The 18,856-nt window shown below is 39.4% G+C and overlaps 1 protein-coding gene across 1 annotated transcript in view; it reads left to right on the top strand.

The window, feature by feature from the left end:
* The window catches only part of LOC308619257 (phospholipid-transporting ATPase FetA-like), a gene marked incomplete at its 5' end in the record, with an annotated part of 72,293 nt that overhangs the window by 25,500 nt on the left and 27,937 nt on the right, over positions 1 to 18,856 (top strand). Inside the window, 6 exons of the mRNA XM_081237886.1 lie at positions 109 to 179; positions 1,170 to 1,252; positions 1,990 to 2,148; positions 3,726 to 3,814; positions 16,292 to 16,488; positions 18,617 to 18,825. Coding sequence (XP_081094012.1) covers positions 109 to 179; positions 1,170 to 1,252; positions 1,990 to 2,148; positions 3,726 to 3,814; positions 16,292 to 16,488; positions 18,617 to 18,825 — 808 coding nt within the window. The remainder of the gene's footprint in view (positions 1 to 108; positions 180 to 1,169; positions 1,253 to 1,989; positions 2,149 to 3,725; positions 3,815 to 16,291; positions 16,489 to 18,616; positions 18,826 to 18,856) is intronic.

Below are 18,856 nucleotides of genomic sequence, written 5' to 3' on the forward strand. Positions count from 1 at the left end.
TATTCTTAAGATGAACATCTGTTCCTGAGGTAATTGCTTTTGTCACACTGTAATGTTAAAAGTGTACCTTCCTGCCTTCCTTATCTTCTCTGACTTTTCTGACCACAGGCTGATATACTATTACTCTCTAGCAGTGAGCCCTACAGTCTGACATATATAGAAACAGCAGAACTGGACGGGTGAGTGTTCCCTCCTGATAGTCCATTAAGATGGCTGAGCCAGCTTAGAGTGATTTCTCACTGAGGGAGAACATGATGCAGAGAATGAAGGCTAAAAGAGGCTAGAAATATCTAGATAAGATAGGAGGCCAGACTCTTGGGACCTCAAGTCTAAGGCTGAGCTCTTGACACCAATAATTTAGCATCCACTGGTGTAGAATCTGGGCAAATAAACTCTGTATTCTCCATCTCTAAACTGGAGACATTCTGTCTGACTATCTGTATTCAGTAATGCTGAGTGGTAAGAAAGACGTTAACAGAACTGTAAAATTTCAGAATATAGTTCCAGAGTTTCCAGGGCAGGGGAAATGAATATGGAGGTAATTATGTACTGATAAACCATGTTCTAGAAAGGATTTAAGGTAGAAATTCATTAACGTGCAAAAGCTAAGATCTTCGGAGTATAGAGACCATCTTCAGAGAGCTTGTCCTGTGGAGTTTTGTGTCAATCTGCATCCTTACAGCTATTCCTCTTCATGCCCACAAACTTTCTGAAATGTGGCTTCTTTTTTACTTCTGTCTCTGTGCATTCTTGTATCAGCAAATGGTTAAGTGGGATCCCTTCATGGATCCTGTAAATATTTATGAGATGAGGAGTATGTTTACTTGGAGGTATATGCACATTCTTACCAGGACCTGCTCCTTATTCTTGAAGGGAGCAGGTACCCCCTCCAGGTTGTCTTGTGATGTTTCTTCAGCTTTTCTAGAGCATCTGACCCGCAAGATCTCATAGGTTGGTTAAAGTAGTTGATATGTGTTTCAGGGAGAGAGGGGAACAAGTGGGCTAATACTCAGCTTCCCTGTAGAACCATCCCACCTCAATACTTTTCTTGAGAGAGGATAACAGTGGGAGTGACTCTCATGGCCCAAGCTCTATTGGCAACAACTGTTTTCTAAAGTAGGAGAAATTGGACCTGTGCTGCTGTTATGTATGTGCATTCTTTACTCTAGTGAAACCAACTTGAAAGTGAAGCAAGCCATCTCAGTTACCAGTGAGATGGAAGACAACCTGAAGCTGCTGTCTGCCTTTGATGGTGAGTTAGGAAATAGGTTTGCCAACCCAAATTTTTATTAGTAGATGTCTGGTTAAAGTGTGGTACATCCATACAGTGAATTCTACATAACTTATTAAAAACGATGTGTAAGTTGATATTTATTCACATGGAAAAATATTCACAACATATTAATAAGTGAAAAAAGATTGCAATACACTATGCATAGTATATGTAACATAAACCTGTTTTTGGAAACATATGTCTGTTTATGAGTACATGTATAGAAAAAAACTTGGAAGGATGTACTACAGAAGTCTAATAGTGCTTATTTCGAGGCAGTGGGTGAATTTTACTTTCTCCTTTTAATGTTGTATATGTATTTACAATGGGCATATTTTACTTTAGTAATCATGAAAAAGTCAAATTATTTCCATTTTGAAAAAAATACTAGGTTTGCTTTAAGTAGTTTTAAAATTTCTTCAGATTCAGCTCATTTGATCTAGAAGTACTGATGGTGATAGGTTATCATGTGGGTTGTTCTCTCTCTGGATGACCCATGTCACAAAATTACTCTTCTTTGATGCCCAGAACCCCTTGTCTGCCTGGTGAGAAATGGGCAGCGGCTGAGAAAGGATAGGCAAAAGATGTGTGTATCTTTTGAAAAGAGGATGTTCTTTCCTCTTTTCTGTTAAGCCTCCTCTGTCCTGTTAGGAAAGAATTAAGATTACAGAGTCAGGACTCTTATTCCTTCTTTTTTTTTTTTTTTTTTTTTTAAGGAAAAGTGAGGTGTGAGTCTCCCAATAACAGGTTGGACAGATTCACAGGAATACTGATTTATAAAGGAAAACATTACGTCCTGGATCATGACAGGCTGATTCTCCGAGGCTGCATCATCAGGAATACAGATTGGTGCTATGGCTTGGTAATTTTTACTGGTACGTCTTCGTGGGGGCCACAGACCCCCAGCCTGCTGGATTCCATTAGTAGCCACGTGGTGGGTACTTAGTTTTCAGGATGCAGATATGGTGCTCAGATATGTAGCGGAACACTATGGCTTTGAGACAGATAGAAAGGGAGGCAGGTAGATGGATAGATGGATGGATAATTTAAGAAAACAATGACTGTTTTTCCCAAGCAGTGAGCTGCCAACATATCAGCCCTGCCTTTGTTAGAGGAAAAGGCTTTGTGTCCCAAGACCACAGAGCATTCATAAGTCTTTCTCAACATATCTGGACACAAGAGAAGGTATACGCGTAGAAGTGCACATAGTATTAGCAAATGAAAGGGGAACATATGAAAGGGGAGAGTATACATGTGGATTGCTCCCATGAGGAAAAAATAAACACAGCGGTCATTATGTAGAATATAGAATACAACATGAAGTGTTCATGCCAGAGAAGAGGCACATGTGGCTCATTAGCAGTGGCCCATCTTGAGATGGCATTTAGAACCATAATCCCTTATGCTTATTGAGGGATTTTCTTGAGTTATAAGGTAGTGCTGGAAAACAAAACAGAGGACGATTCTGTGCCACCCTGTGCCCTCCGTGACAGTGGGCATTGATGACAACAACCACAGTAAGGTAATAATTTCCAACTCTAGTCCCAGTGGCCATTAAAAGCTCTTTAGGGCTTCCCTGGTGGCGCAGTGGTTGAGAATCTGTCTGCCAGTGCAGGGGACATGGGTTTGAGCCCTGGTCAAGGAAGATCCCACATTGCCACGGAGCAACTGGGCCTGTGTGCCACAACTACTGAGCCTGTGCTCTAGAGCCCATGAGGCACAACTACTGAGCCCGCATGACTAGAGCCCGTGTTCTGCAACAAGAGAAGCCCCTGCTCACCGCAACTAGAGAAAGCCCGTGCACAGCAATGGAGACCCAATGCAGCCCAAAATAAATAAATAAATAAAAATTTAAAAAAAATGTTGGTTCCTATAGGAGCTCTTATAAAAGAAAAAAAAGCTCTTTATTTCTACTTATTATCTGCCTTGTCATAAAGAAATGCAGAGTCTCTGTCTCTCAGCTCCAGAGAAATCTCAGCTCCCAAGCTTCCACCTCAAGAGAAATCACTGCCATTGCCTTTTTCTCTCTCCATTTCTTAATTAGAAACTTTAAATAGAGCCTGGGCCAGCAATGGGTTTCCTCAAAAGAAGGTGAAGTTCTCTTTATCAGAAAATCCCTTTTCTAAGCTAAATAAACCGGATGGTGATGAGAGAGAAGCTTGTGGCTCCTATTCTGACTTATCAATGAAAAACTACTAGACTAAGGTGCAGCAAAGAGAGGGAGGTGTCAAGCATTGATGCACTTTGCAGAAGTAGTTGGGATTATCCTTAGAAACAAATTTTCCATTCTTTGAGTTATTGGCACCAAGCATGAGCCTTTCTCCGGGACTTTATCCCCTAGCATTGGAAAGAGGTCTGATTAAATGATCATAAAGGTACATTGTAACCCAATTTCAATCCTCTTGAGAATATTCAGTGATTCTAAGAGGTGATGTCTCCCTGTTTCACTTAGGACCAGACACCAAATTAATGCAGAACAGTGGAAAGTCCACTTTTAAACGGACACACATAGACCATCTCATGAATGTCCTTGTGCTCTGGGTAAGTTAAAGACTTTTTTCTGTTTCTTTACAAATAGGCATCCTTCCCTTCCTTCCACAGCAGTGGGTGGTATTTTCAAGTCAGAATTTAGTTGTTTGAAAACCTCAAGCAGTTTTAGGAGCCCACATACTAATGTCTGAAGCAGAAAAGAACAGAACTCATTGACAAGGGAGTCTCAAGTTTATACCTCTGTTGTGGAGGACAGTCATAACTTGTTGAAGCTTTGATACTTTGATTAGTGGTACCAGAATAGATTATGGACCCTGCTTTAGAAATTAAGACACTTTTTTTTCATAGCCAGTTTTACTCATGACCACTTTAATAAAACCTTACTTGGACTAATAGATCACCTTACTTAAACCAATGATTTTCAAACTCTGTTTCCTTAGAGGAGTCTAAGGTCTGCTGCAGGGGGAATAGAGAAGATGAAGAGTTTTGTTCGGCCTCTTCATTCTGAAGTTCCTGCTTGAAAAAGAGCAGCTTCACATTTATCTGTTCTGTAAGCTCTCAGTTGGAAAATAAAGGATTCTGCTGCTAAGAAATGAAATTTGAAAAGCACTCAATATATATGATATAGCTTATATGTGGAGTCTTAAAAAAAGGGTACAAATGAACTTATTTACGAAACAGAGTCACAGATGTAGAAAGCAAACTTAGGGTTACCGGGGGCAAGGGGAGGAGGGATAAATTGGGAGATTGGGATTGACATATACACGCTCCTATATATAAAATAGAAAACTAATAAGGACGTACTGTATAGCACAGGGAACTCTACTCAATACTCTGTAATGGCCTATATGGGAAAAGAATCTAAAGAAGAGTGGATATATGTATATGTATAACTGATTCACCTTGCTGTATCCTGAAACTAACACAGCATTGTAAATCAACTATATTCCAATAAAAAAATTTTATAAGCACTCAATAGATAATAATCAGCTTTGAGAATAGAAGTTTAAATTGAAGACTAATTAATTATTTCCATGCTATTATATATGGGTTGCCTTTTTTCTTGTTAGATATAGACAGATTAATTTCTTCACTTATACAGCTTCTCTGCATGACTGAGTGGTTCCAATGCTGCCTATGCTTGATTCCATTACTTTTATATTTTATTTTTACTCTATTGCTTAGAAGATAAAAGTGCCCTTTTTCTGTACATCTCTCATTAATATCTGAATTACAAATTGTGTGTTCTCTGTTATTTATTATGGTAAATGTTACAGTTCTTTTTCTATATCCTTTGGATTTAATAAATGGGATTTTCAAAAATTAGGAAGATTCATTCAACAATAGCCAGGACATGGAAGCAACCTAAGTGTCCATCAACAGATGAATGGATAAAGAAGATGTGGCACATATACACAATGGAATATTTCTCAGCCATGAAAAGGAATGAAACTGAGTTGTTTGTAGTGAGGTGGATGGACCTAGAGACTGTCATACAGAGTGAAGTAAGTCAGAAAGAGAAAAACAAATACTGTATGCTAACACATATATATGGAATCTAAAAAAAAAAAAATGAAAATGGTCAGAAGAACCTAGGGGCAAGACAGGAATAAATATGCAGCAGACCTACTAGAGAATGGACTTGAGGATATGGAGGGGGGAAGGGTAAGCTGGGACAAAGTGAGAGAGTGGCGTGGACATATATACACTACCAAACGTAAAATAGATAGCTAGTGGGAAGCAGCCGCATAGCACAGGGAGATCAACTCGGTGCTTTGTGACCACCTAGAGGGGTGGGATAGGGAAGGTGGGAGGGAGGGAGATGCAAGAGGGAAGAGATATGGGGACATATGTATATGTATAACTGATTCACTTTGTTATAAAGCAGAAACTGACACACCATTGTAAAGCAATTATACTCTAATAAAGATGTTAAAAAAAAAAAAAAGATTCATTCAGCTTTGAGACCAGAAAGTGTACTTGACATCTCTAGAGGGGTTTTAACTTTTTTGAATATTTTCACATTCACTAACTGAAGCTTCACAACACATGAACAATAAGCAAGTCAAGAAGTATTTTCCCCATTGACAAATATGCAAATTGAGACACAGTAAAGATAAATATCATAAATAGAGTCCCACAGAAAAATAATGGCAAAGACTCATCATCATCAAATCATATTTTTTATTGAAGTATAGTTGCTTTACAATGATGTGTTAATTATTGCTGTACAGCAAAGTGATTCAGTTATGCATATATATACATTCTTTTTTGGTATTCTTTTCCATTATGGTTTATCACAGGATAAACCCTTTCTTTTCAATATAGTTCCCTGTGCTATACAGTAGGACCTTGTTGTTTATCCATTCTATATAGAAAAGCTTACATCTGCTAACCCCAACCTCCCACTCCACCCCTCCCCCTTGGCAACCACCCGTCTGTTCTCTATGTCTGTGATTCTGTTTCTGTTTCATAGATAGGTTCATTTGTGCCATATTTTAGATTCCACATATAAGTGATATCTTATGATATTCATCTTTCTCTTTGACTTACTTCACTTAGTATGATAATCTCTAGTTGCATCCACGTTGCTGCAAATGGCATTATTTCGTTCTTTTTATGGCTGAGTAGTATTCCATTGTATATATGTACCACATCTTCTTTATCCATTCATCTGTCAATGGACATTTAAGTTGTTTCCATGTCTTGGCTATTATGAATAGTGCTGCTATGAACATAGGCATGTATCTTTTTGAATTACAGTTTTGTCTGGATATATGCCCAGGAGTGGGATTGTTGGATCATATGGTAATTCTATTTTTAGCTTTCTGAGGAACTTCCATACTGTTTTCCACAGTGGCTGCACCAACTTACATTCTCACCAACAGTGAAGGAGGGTTCCCTTTCCTCCACACCCTTTCCAGCATTTCTTATTTGTAGACTTTTTGATAATGGCCATTCTGACCAGTGCGAGGTGGTACCTTATTGTAGTTTTGATTTGCATTTCTCTAGTAATTAGCAATGTTGAGCATCTTCTCATGTGCCTCTTGGCCATCTGTATGTCTTCTTTGGAGAAATGTCTATTTAGGTCTTCTGCCCATTTTTGGATAGGGTTGTTTGTTTTTTTGTTGTTGAGTTGTATGAGCTGTTTGTATATTTTGAAGATTAAGCCCTTGTCAGTCACATCGTTTGCAAATATTTTCTCCCATTCAGTAGGTTGTCTTTTCATTTTGTTTATGGTTTCCTTTGCTGTACAAAAGCTTGTAAGTTTGATTAGGTACCATTTGTTTATTTTTGTTTTTATTTCTATTGCCCTGGGAGACTGACCTAAGAAAACATTGGTATGATTTATGTCAGAGAATGTTTTGCCTATGTTCTCTTCTAGGAGTTTTATGATGTCATGTCTTATACTTAAGTCTTTAAGCCATTTTGAGTTTATTTTTGTGTATGGTGAGATCAAGTCATATTTATTGAGAATCTAGTATGTGCCTAGTATGTGCCAGGTGTTGTGAGGATCATAAGGATTATAAGTCCTGGGTTCAGCTCTCAAGTATATACGTTCACTTTTGGGAGATGGGGCATCAATATGTGCCAGATGCTTTACATACATAATTTTATTAATAATCACATCTATCCAGCTAGGCATAACTTTTCAGAGTTAATGCTCTTTCTGCTATACTTGCTATTTCCCTGGGGAGACAAAATTAAAACACATGACAAATCTGTTTAACATGGCAGATTGACCACATGTGAAGAAATTATAAATTTTTTTAAAAGATCCTAAGAGCTTCCAGAGAGAAATAAAATGTCATATACAAGAATCAAGAATCAAAATAGCATTGGCCTTCTCAACAGCAACAGCAGAAGGTAAACATCAATGCTTCAAACGTCTGCCAGAAAATTATTTGCATCCTATAATTCTAAATCCATTGAAACTATCAATAAAATGTAAGTATAAAGAAATATCCATATGTGCAAAGACTCAAAAAAATTTACTTATCATGTATCCTCTCTTAGGAAGCTTCTAGTATATACTCAAGCAAAACAAGAGAATAAACCAAGAAAGATATGGAAGCCAGGAAACATGAGAACAGTGAAAGGAAGTCCTAGGATGGTGGCTGAATAGCAGGCCTAGAGAACACCAGAGCAGATTAAAGCAGAGGTATAGAGGGATCTGCATTGGGAGTGTCCAAAGAGAATGCAGTTCTCTGCTCAAGTTCTCACAAGATGGCTGCAGCAGAGAAGCAGTGTAAATGCCCAGAGCAGCTAAACTAGCAGAGTAGCTGCTATGAATTTCTACATTTATGAGGTCATTCATGCAATCATTCCTTCAGAAAGTAGGGAATATTATCTTGGGTCCCATGTTCACTTTTGGGCACCTAGTTTAAGAAGGACGTTGAGACTTCCTATTTGAGCCTAATGAAATGACTGTTAGGAAGTACAAATAGAAAATAAATCCCCTGACAGAGCGTGAAGAACTGCCAGCAGACCCAAGATGCTGATGAGCTTTTGGAAGGCAGGAAGTAGATAGATTATACCAATAAATAAACCAGAGTAGTGAAAGCTTCCATGGAAATGCATTCCTCAAGAGTAGTTCCAAGCTAGATTCAGCAGGAATTGAGAGCAGGAGTAAGATGTGGGGGTAATAATCAGGATAATTAATTTTGAAATTGCCCATGAAACAGCATGGACAACACCTGGCCCTCTGTACCATCCTACCACCCCTATAGGCATACATATAGCAGTAACAAATGTATCTGACCTCTAGTCTCAAACAAGAGAACTGCTTTCCGAAGAAATTTAACAATCTGTCTGCAGAGGGGTAGGGCTTCTAATGGGGGTGTCATCACTTCAGAGTAAAACCCACTTTATTTTAAATTTGGGGGACTCAAGTTTGCCAGCAAGCTCCTTGTGTACTCTAGGGTAAAACCAGTGAAAGAACACATTCTGCCTACCTACACAGAACTCATGGTTCCATCTTCCCATCCAGGGGAGTGGTCTGCTCGAGAAACAAAATTAACCAAAGGAAATAAAACTAACCTATAGGGCTTCCCTGGTGGCGCAGTGGTTGGGAGTCCGCCTGCCGATGCAGGGGACACGGGTTCGTGCCCCGGTCCGGGAGGATCCCACATGCCGCGGAGCGGCTGGGCCCGTGAGCCATGGCTGCTGAGCCTGCACGTCCGGGGCCTGTGCTCCACAATGGGAGAGGCCGCGGCAGCGGGAGGCCCACATACCACAAAAAATAAAATTAAAAAAAAAAAAAAAAAAAAAAAAACTAACCTATAATGATGAAACTACTCTTTTACTCCTGTTTTTAAGTGAACTGGAAGGAAACCAGGAGCACAAAACAGGAGGATGAGGATGAACAAATAGAATAACTGACTCTGGAGAAAACAGATTATAATTCAGGGAAGAGAAAAGAAAAGAACTTTCAGAAGAATTTTACTAGTATTCTTAGAAGAAACAATTGCACAAATAAAATAAGAATAGGCTAAAATTTTTTTGGGGGGTGCCACGCCATAGCTTGTGGGATCTTAGTTCCCCAACCAGGGATCCACTCTAGGCCCTCAGCAGTAAAAGCGCAGAGTCTTAACCACTGGACCGCCAGGGAATTCCCTAAAAAATTTTTTTTTAATGAAAGAATAAAAAAGGCAATCTAAGAATAACAAAAAGAATTTTGGAAAGTAAAAATTACTGAAATTAAAAAGCCAGTAGAAGGGCTGAAATAAAGAGTCAAAGAATGCTACTAGACCATAAAACCAAAAGTCAAAGAGATAAATACATTTTTTTAATGGAGGACCAAACCAAGAGCCCCCACATGATCTCCCAGGAGTATCAGAAAGAGAAAACGGAGGGGGCAATATTGTCAAAGAAATAATAGAAGAATATTTCATAGAATTGAAGAAGGATATGAATTTCAGATTTAAAGCATCCATTAAACATCATGAAATTCTAGAACTCCAATGGTGTATAGAAGTCCCTTAACTTTTTCATAGGGATAAGAATAAGATACCAACAAGAAATGAGAATTAGATTGGCATCAGATTTCTCACCAGCACTACTAGGCCCTAGAAACCAATAGGGTCATACCTTCAAAGTTCTTAGTGAAAATTACTTTGACCTAGAAATCTATACCCAGGCAAACTACAAATCAAGTGAGAGAGCAAACTTGTTCCTATCATGGGACCTTTACCCTTGCTGGAAATGTCTATCTAGGCCTTTGCATGGCTTGCTGCTTTTTCAGTATTCAATGTCACCTTTTCAGAGAAGCCTTCTCTGCCACCCTATCTAAAGTAGCCACCTCCATTAAGACCTTTTTTATAGTATTAACTTGTTTTATTTTCCTCACAGCATTTAGCACTAGTTAATTTGTATTTTTTCTTTTCTTAACATATCTGTTTTCCTCATATCTCCACAGGATTACAAACTCTCTGAGAGTTAAGGCATTGTCTTTTATCACCACTGTATCCCAGCCCCTAGAATTATGTTTGACACATAACAGGAGCATCATTATTATGTTGTTGAGTTATGTGTGTTGTGTTAGTGAAAAAAATGCGTTGTTATTATTATGTGTTAAGTTAGTGAAACAAAATGAATGAATACCTGAGCTACCAAATTATGAGCCTCTAAGGTAGAAATTATGTCATATTCATCTCTATATTCTTGGGAGTGCCTTGCACAAAACGGTTCTCAGGAAATATCTTTTGAATGGTTGTTAAATGAAGAAATGTTCTTGAATTAGCTATGTTCTTATCAGCTCAGCAGTTTTGTTTATGTGGTATTTTTGCCAAGACATTGTCAGTGTAGTTAGATATAATGCATTGTCATTTCTCAAAGCTGAAGCAGAAATCCTTCCTGATTTAAACACTTCATTTTTTCCCATTTTTGGAAATGATTCTTTTTTTTTTTTTTTTTTTTTTTTTTTTTTTTTTTTTGCGGTACGCGGGCCTCTCACTCTTGTGGCCTCTCCCGCTGCGGAGCACAGGCTCCGGACGCACAGGCTCAGCGGCCATGGCTCACGGGCCCAGCCGCTCCGCGGCATGTGGGATCCTCCCGGACCGGGGCACGAACCCATGTCCCCTGCATCGGCAGGCGGACTCTTAACCACTGCGCCACCAGGGAAGCCCGGAAATGATTCTTAGAGGAAAATCTGACAGACACAGGAAGCATGTTTAGTAAAACTCCTTCCTGATAAGCCCACAGGAGAGCTGGAGTTTGGTCCTTTCCCCCTCCCCAGATCTCCCCAGAGCTCACAATGACAATGCTTTTGAACCCTAGTCTCTTAATAGGACGTATTTGTGGGGCAAAATGCTTGAAATTTGAATGATGCCAGAAATCCAGGATATACTTCTTGGGTAAGGCACAATGAAAAGCACAGAGGTGAAGGACCAAAGGACCAAGGAGTACTCTCTTTTTGCAGACTGCCTGTGACACCTGGGAGCTCCACTGTGACCAGCAATGGCCTTAGTTCTTGACAAAATTGAGTATCTCTTTCAGCCTTTACTGGAACCACTTTTTGCACACAGGTCTTCTTGGGTCTGACTGGCTCTTGTAATAAACAAGTAACATCTGGGGTTTGTAGCAAAAACCAATTTCTTGTTTCTTTCTCCCTATAGAAAGGAAGCAAAGTGAAGCTTTAGGCTAAGTACCAATAAACTCCATCACAACATGAATGTTTCTTAAGAAAGAGAACATCTGCAAGGGTTTAGAAAGCCTCAGGATGGCAGGAAAAGCTCTAGGAATGAGGAAAGAGCAAACTGTGTCCTGCCCCTGCAGGCCTCTCTGAGGGGGCGAAGCCCTGCTCTCAGGGTCTTGGTCTGATAAAGCCGACTTCCTTTCTGCTGGCTCAGTCTGAACAGAAAGGGACTTCTCTGGTGGTGCAGTGGTTAAGAATCCGCCTGCCAATGCAGGGGACACGGGCTCGAGCCCTGGTCCGGGAGAATCCCACATGCCGCGGAGCAACTAAGTCCGTGCACCACAACTACTGAAGCCTGCACACCTAGAGCCCATGCTCCACAACGAGAGAAGCCACCACAATGAGAAGCCCACGCACCGCAACAAAGAGTAGCCCCGGCTCGCCGCAACTAGAGAAAGCCTGCAGTCAGCAACAAAGACCCAATGCAGCCAAAAATAAATAAATTAACTAAATACATAAATTTAAAAACAAAATCTGAACAGAGAGATCTGGTTCTGTAAGACTCATAGTCTAACAATGGAGGGATGGCACAGCACTGGAAATGATTGATGGGTAATTCTCAATTATCCAGGCAACAGGTATGGAGCAGAAAGGGTGTTGCAGTTCACTCAGTAATTTTCTCCCACAGCTTTAGAGGGTATTAAATTATTTATTCTAATAATTTATAATAAACAGATTATCAATAAATTTATATTTATAAATAAATAATAATAGTTCATTATAATCATTTTACCTTCCCCACTTTTTCCCACTGGAGCTGATGGAGTCGGGCCTGGAGAAGTGGCAGGTAGAGGAATATGGTCTCAGATTTAATATTGGCCACATAGACTGTCCAAAAAGCCAGTAGAACTAATCACTGAAGTTTAATCTGAACCATGAGGATAAGCCATGCTTTCACATGACCCATTAAAGAGAAGTATAAGGAAGGATGAGTAAGATTAAGAAGGGTTTTATGGCCCCGAAGAAACCTTCATCACAAAGAGTGGAAGTACTCAGTATGAATCTGCATTAGGCTAGGAATGAAAGCAGACTTTATTCTTTTTTATTTTGATCCTCCTGTTTTGTTCTCCTCCATCCCTTATTCAATTCTCAAATCTCAAATATTGAATGATATTAAGGATTTATTACTAACTTTTTAAGTGATAAAGGTTTTGTGATTATGTGTTTAAATAAGATCCTTTAAAGAGATATATTAGGGCTTCCCTGGTGGTGCAGTGGTTGAGAGTCTGCCTGCCGATGCAGGGGACACGGGTTCATGCCCCGGTCCGGGAAGATCCCACATGCTGCAGAGCAGCTAGGCCCGTGAGCCGTGGCCGCTGAGCCTGCGTGTCCAGAGCCTGTGCCCCGCAACAGGAGAGGCCACAACAGTGAGAGGCCCGCGTACCGCAAAAAAAAAAAAAAAAAAAAAAAAAAGTTAAAGAGATATATTAAACTTTACAAATAAAATTATCTAATGTGAGAAATTTGCTTAAAATAAAAGGGAGGACAGGGTAAGAGGAGGTTTGGAATAAAATAAAACTGACCATGAATTGATAATTGGTGAAGCTGGGTGATGGGCACATAGGGGTTCATTATAGTATTTATGTACATTAATATGTGTTTGAAATTTTTCATAATAAGGATTTTTAAATCTCATTTTCTGAGAATGGTCCCAGTTAGGTCTTTTCCTCCTGCCTTCAAACTCTTGTCTCCAAAGACTTTCTATCAGTGACTCAAAGATGAGACCTAAAATTTTCTAGCAGTGGGGATGGGTTGCTTTGAGCAATTCACAACTTGTGTTAAAGGGCACAGGTTTGAAGACCCCTGAGTAGACTTAGAAGTGGTTCACAATAACATCATACATGTCTTCTCTACAGGCATGTGGGCATATGATGCTGGTGGAATGTAAAATTGTACAGCCACTTTGGAAAGTATTTGGCAGTTTTTTGGAGAGTTGGGCATTTGTCTCAAATGACAGGATTTCCTTCTTTTCATGGCTGAATAATGTTCCATTGTAGTGTGTGTGTATGTGTGTGTGTGTGTCACATTTTCTTTATCCATTCATCTGTTGATAGACACTTAGGTTATTTCCCTGTCTTGGCTATTGTAAATAATGCTGCAGTGAACATGGGGGTGGAGATATCTCTTTAAAAGAGTCATTTAATTTCCTTTAGACATATACCCAGAAGTGGATTATATAGTAGTTCTACTTTTAATTTTCTGAGGAACCTCCATGTTGTTTTCCAACGTAGCTGTACCAATTTACATTCCCACCAAGAGTATCACATGATGATTGGTGATGTTGAGTATCTTTTCATGTACTTATCGGCCATTTGAATATCTTCCTCGGAAAAATGTCTGTTCAAGACCTTTTTCCATTTTTTAATTGAATTTTTTTTGGCTATTGAGCTATTTCCTTATATATTTTGGATATTAACTCCTTATCAGATATGTGGTTTGCAAATATCTTCTCCCATTCCACTGATTGCCTTTCTATCTTGTTGATTGTTTCTTCTGCTGTACAAAAGCTTTTTAGTTTGATGTAATCCCACTTGTTTATTTGTGCTTTTGTTGCTTGTGCTTTGGGTGTCATATCTATAAAGTCATTGCCAAGACTGCTGTCAAGGAACTTTTTCTCTCTGTTTCTATGTTTTCCTCTAGGAGTTTTATTATTTCAGGTTTTACAATTAAGTCTTTAATTCATATCAAGTTAATTTTTTTTTTTTTTTTTTTTTTTTTTGCGGTACACGGGCCTCTCACTGTTGTGGCCTCTCCCGTTTTGGAGCACAGGCTCTGGACGTTCAGGCTCAGCAGCCATGGTTCACAGGCCCAGCCACTCCGCGGCATGTGGGATCTTCCCAGACTGGGGCACTAACCCGTGTCCCCTGCATCGGCAGGCGGATTCTCAACCACTGCGCCACCAGGGAAGCCCCATATCAAGTTAATTTTTGTGAGTGGTATAAGATAGGGGTCCAGTTTCATTATTTTGCATGTGAATATCAAGTTTTCCCAACACCATTTGCCTCCCTTGTCAAATATTAGTTGACCATATATGCATGGGTTTATTTCTGGGCTCACACTTCTGTTGCATTGGTCTATATGTCTGTTTTTATACCAGTACCATACCGTTTTGATTACTATAGCTTTGTAATATAGTTTGAAATCAGGAAATGAGATGCACCCACCTTGCTTCTTTCTCAAGACTGCTTTGGCTGTTTGAGGTCTTTCATGATTCCATACAAGTTTTAGGATTTTTTTTTCTATTTCTATAAAAAATTCCATTGAAATCTTGATAGGGATTGCATTGACTCTATAGATAGCATGGGTAGTATAGACATTTTAACATTGCTTAACTCTTCCAATCCGTGAATATAAGATATCTTTCCATTTACTTGTCTTCTTCAGTTTCTTTCATTAATGTCTAAATCCCACTTGATTATGGTGTATGATCCTTTTAATATGCTGTTGAATTTGGTTTGCTATTGAGAAATTTTGCATTCATCAGGGGTATTGGCCTGTAGTTTTCTTTTCTTATAGTGTCCTTCTCTGGCTTTGGTACCAGAGTAATGCTGGCTTTGTAAAATGAGTTCAGGATTATTATCCCCTCCTCCCCAAAGTTCTTTTCTAAACATAGTTCTCAAATCTGTCTTCTTTCTTTGCATCCTTTCCCCTCCATGCCCTTTTCTCTCAACCTAATGGCAAGAAAGTTGAGGTTATCTAGAACAATAATCTTGGTTCGGTAAAAAGGTGCCATCTTTAATCTGAACATTGCCTCCAGGCTGATTCATTTTATTCAGCTGAAAAGAATTATTGGGCCTTGTTTGCTTAAGATCTCAATCTTGTCTCTTTTTTCCTCTTTGGTGTCTAAAAGTAATAGGCTTTTCCAGTCCTTTGATGACCCAGATTTCACGCTATTCCTTTTCATTTCTGCTTAAAATTGGCCAGTTATTCCCCTGTTTCAACTCTCTCTTTTGTTAAAGTCAGCCAACACACACTAATATTCTAATTCTAACCATTTCCCTTAGAGCTCTAGCCTCAGTAGGCACATGGTCTGTCTTCCAGTTTTACCATATTCTTTACTGTAAAAATGATTGCCATATTGTCAGCCTTTTATATCCATTTCCTTACCACCCACCCACCCCCAGCTGCTAAGCCAATGCCACACATTTTAGACTTTTTTTTAAAGCAGAACCTCACTTCAGTAATGGAGTAATTAAGAGATTGGGTTCTGGAACTAGTTCAAGACCTGTCTATCCTAGTTAGTAGCCAAATGACTTTAGGCAAAATACTTTTCCATTCTTAATATCAAGTTTCTTGTCTGTTATTAAAAGAAGGGTATTATAAATATTAAATTAAATAATACAGGTAGAGTACTTAGCACAATTATTGGCACTTAATTGATACTTACTATATTTTAATTACTATTATCTCCTGTCAAAATCCCAAGGATGGGGGCTTCCCTGGTGGCGCAGTGGTTGAGAGTCCGCCTGCCGATGCAGGGGACAAGGGTTTGTGCCCTGGTCCGGGAGGATCCCACATGCTGCGGAGCGGCTAGGCCCGTGAGCCATGGCCGCTTAGCCTGTGCGTCTGGAGCCTGTGCTCCGCAACAGCGAGGCCACAACAGTGAGAGGCCCGCGTACTGCAAAATAAAAAAAAAAAAAAAATCCCAAGGATGGCTCCTGCTGGGCTTTCTTTTCTGTCCTGTGTACTACTGCCTAGAGACTGTGAGCGTCAGGGCCCCCCTGCCCTCCAAGAAAAGAGAGAGGCTTTGTTGAGAGATAGGCTCCAAACAGTAGAACTGAAGCAGCACGTCTTGGATGAAATGTTAATTTAATTCTTTTCTTGATTTCTAGATTTTTCTGTTTTTAGGCAGCATGTGTTTTGTCCTAGCAGTTGGTCATTGCATTTGGGAAAACAAGAAAGGCTACTACTTCCAGGATTTTCTGCCATGGAAAGAATATGTCTCTTCATCAGCCGTCTCTGCCGTCCTTATATTCTGGTCCTACTTCATTATTCTCAACACCGTGGTGCCTATTTCCCTCTACGTCAGGTAGGCTTCTTTGACCACTGGGGGACAAGCTGACTTCATACTTCCTACTTAATTCCCCAACTAGACTGTGAACTTTCAGAAAGCATAGATTCTGTGCTCTTTAACCCTTTACTTTGCACAGTGCCTGCTGCACAAAGCACTCTGAGACATATCTAGAGACTGCATAAATGCTTTCTATATCCAGAATACCATCCTAGATACTCTGTGGGTTATACAAAAGAAAATTATCCCAACCCTCAAATAGTTTATAATGTACATGACTAAAAAAGACAAACACACACATGAAATAATTAGAAAAAAATGCACACAAATTTGGTGATGCTAAAGCACAATCTAGGCAGCCCCTAGTTTATCAGTGAGACAGATTCCAAACATTCATTTGTATATCAGTTAATTCAGAACTCAGAATGAGTTTTCCCACAGAAACAATGTGGCAAACGGTAGATAGGTGTAATTGTGACTTAAGTTCTGGTTCCTAAAAGTTGGAGAAGATGAAGGATGTTTCCTTCCCCTTTTCATGAGCACCTTGGACAAAAATTTGAAATATAGGTAAAATAAGTCTTTACTGTACTCTGATCTCCTTTTTCTATTTTCAACATTCCCTTTCACATACACACACACAAACAGATTTTTTGCATCCTTCTTTTCAGGTTTCCTAAACCCTGCACTGTGGCATCCCAACCCCAAAAGCACCCAATATAACTAAATTATCTTACTAATTTAATAAATATTTATTGAACCCCTACTATGTGCCAAACACTATATTAGGTGCCAGAGGAAGAAACATGAATAATAAGACAACCCTTCCTCTAGATAAGCTGACAACATAGACATGGAAACAGATACTTAAGTAAATAATTAAGGTACAATATGAAGAATGATGTAATAGAAATGTATATGTGAATGCTATGGGAGCCTAGAAAAGGAATAGGTTGGTTCTGCCTGTAGAAGCTTAGGATTTACAGAAAAAAGTAATAATCAAACTGATATTTGAGAAAAGAGTAGAATTTACCAAGCAGAACATGGGAAAAGAATATTACAAGCAGAAAGACCAGTATGTACAAAGGTTTGGAGGTTTTTAAAAGCTTGATCTGGTCGTAGAACAGTGAGTAGCCTAGACTAAGGTGTTGGATGGTAATTTAGGGTTAGATTCAGGAGAGCCTTGAATGCCAGGCCAAGGAGTTTGGGTTTTATCCTAAAAGCAGCAGAGATCTTTCTAAGGAAAGACATAATATCATTAAATGTCTGGGTTTAGAGAGATTGCTATGGTGACTGGTATGGTGAAGGAAGGGAGAGGTCAAGACTCAACACATGAGGACTAATACAGTCAGTAATGTGGGTCTGAGCACCTCTTCCCTCACCTCAAACAAAAAATCCATGTTGCTCAATGCAGTTGTCTCAGACAGGGATTACTAATGAAGCAGTCTAAACTACCACAAACTAAATATGAATGATGATAGGAAGGAAGCCACTTTAAAAGTCTTCACTGTTTTAAAATGAAGATGCTTGTTAACCATAAAGAATCTATATGCATGTTATTTGGAACAGAAGTGGAATGTGACAAACACAATTGGGAAAACTCGGACAAAATGAAGAGGAGGCTATTCTAGGGAAAAGCTACCCCACAGGCAGGCTGGATCTGCCTAGAAATTTATCAGAGGGTCAGCTCCTGTAAGCTGTTTCTGAGTCTCACAGATCTTTCCCTTCTGAAACAAAGGGCTATTTCAAGTCTGAAGTTTCTCTCTCTTCCCCACCAATGAGTTTACGTGACAGCAGCAATAACTCTCTGATTAAGCCTAGGCTGCGTTTTATAAATTATCTCTTAACTCTGGCAGGCCTTGCATTATTGCAGAATTTCAAAACGTTTGGAAGAAAGGCTGTAAAGGGAGTATGCCTCAGCAAAGTTAATCAGTATGTCTGGTAATCAAGTAAAGCCTTGAGTGATAATGGTCAAAGTCAGAATGACAATGGGTTGGCTAGTACGAAGGGTCCTTCAAGATTGTAGGTTCCCAAGGAAGATATTCTGATTTTCATTTCTACCACCAGACTGGTAGGAAGGAAACCAGGATGATGAATTTGCTTGCCCTGCTTTTGACCCAGGACCCTTCTTTTCTTGCTTTCTCCTTAGTGTTGAGATAATAAGATTGGGCAACAGTTTCTATATCAACTGGGATCGGAGGATGTTTTATGAACTAAAGAACACACCAGCACGGGCTTGTACCACCACCCTTAATGAGGAGCTCGGCCAGGTCGAATACGTGTTCTCCGACAAAACAGGGACCCTGACTCAGAACATCATGATTTTCAACAAGTGTTCTATTAATGGGAAATTCTATGGTATGTATATTTTTCTGCTTTCCCTGAGTCT

Source organism: Mesoplodon bidens (genome assembly GCF_964165515.1).
Source record: "Mesoplodon bidens genome assembly, chromosome: 6".
Classification (NCBI taxonomy): Eukaryota; Metazoa; Chordata; class Mammalia; order Artiodactyla; family Ziphiidae; genus Mesoplodon; species Mesoplodon bidens.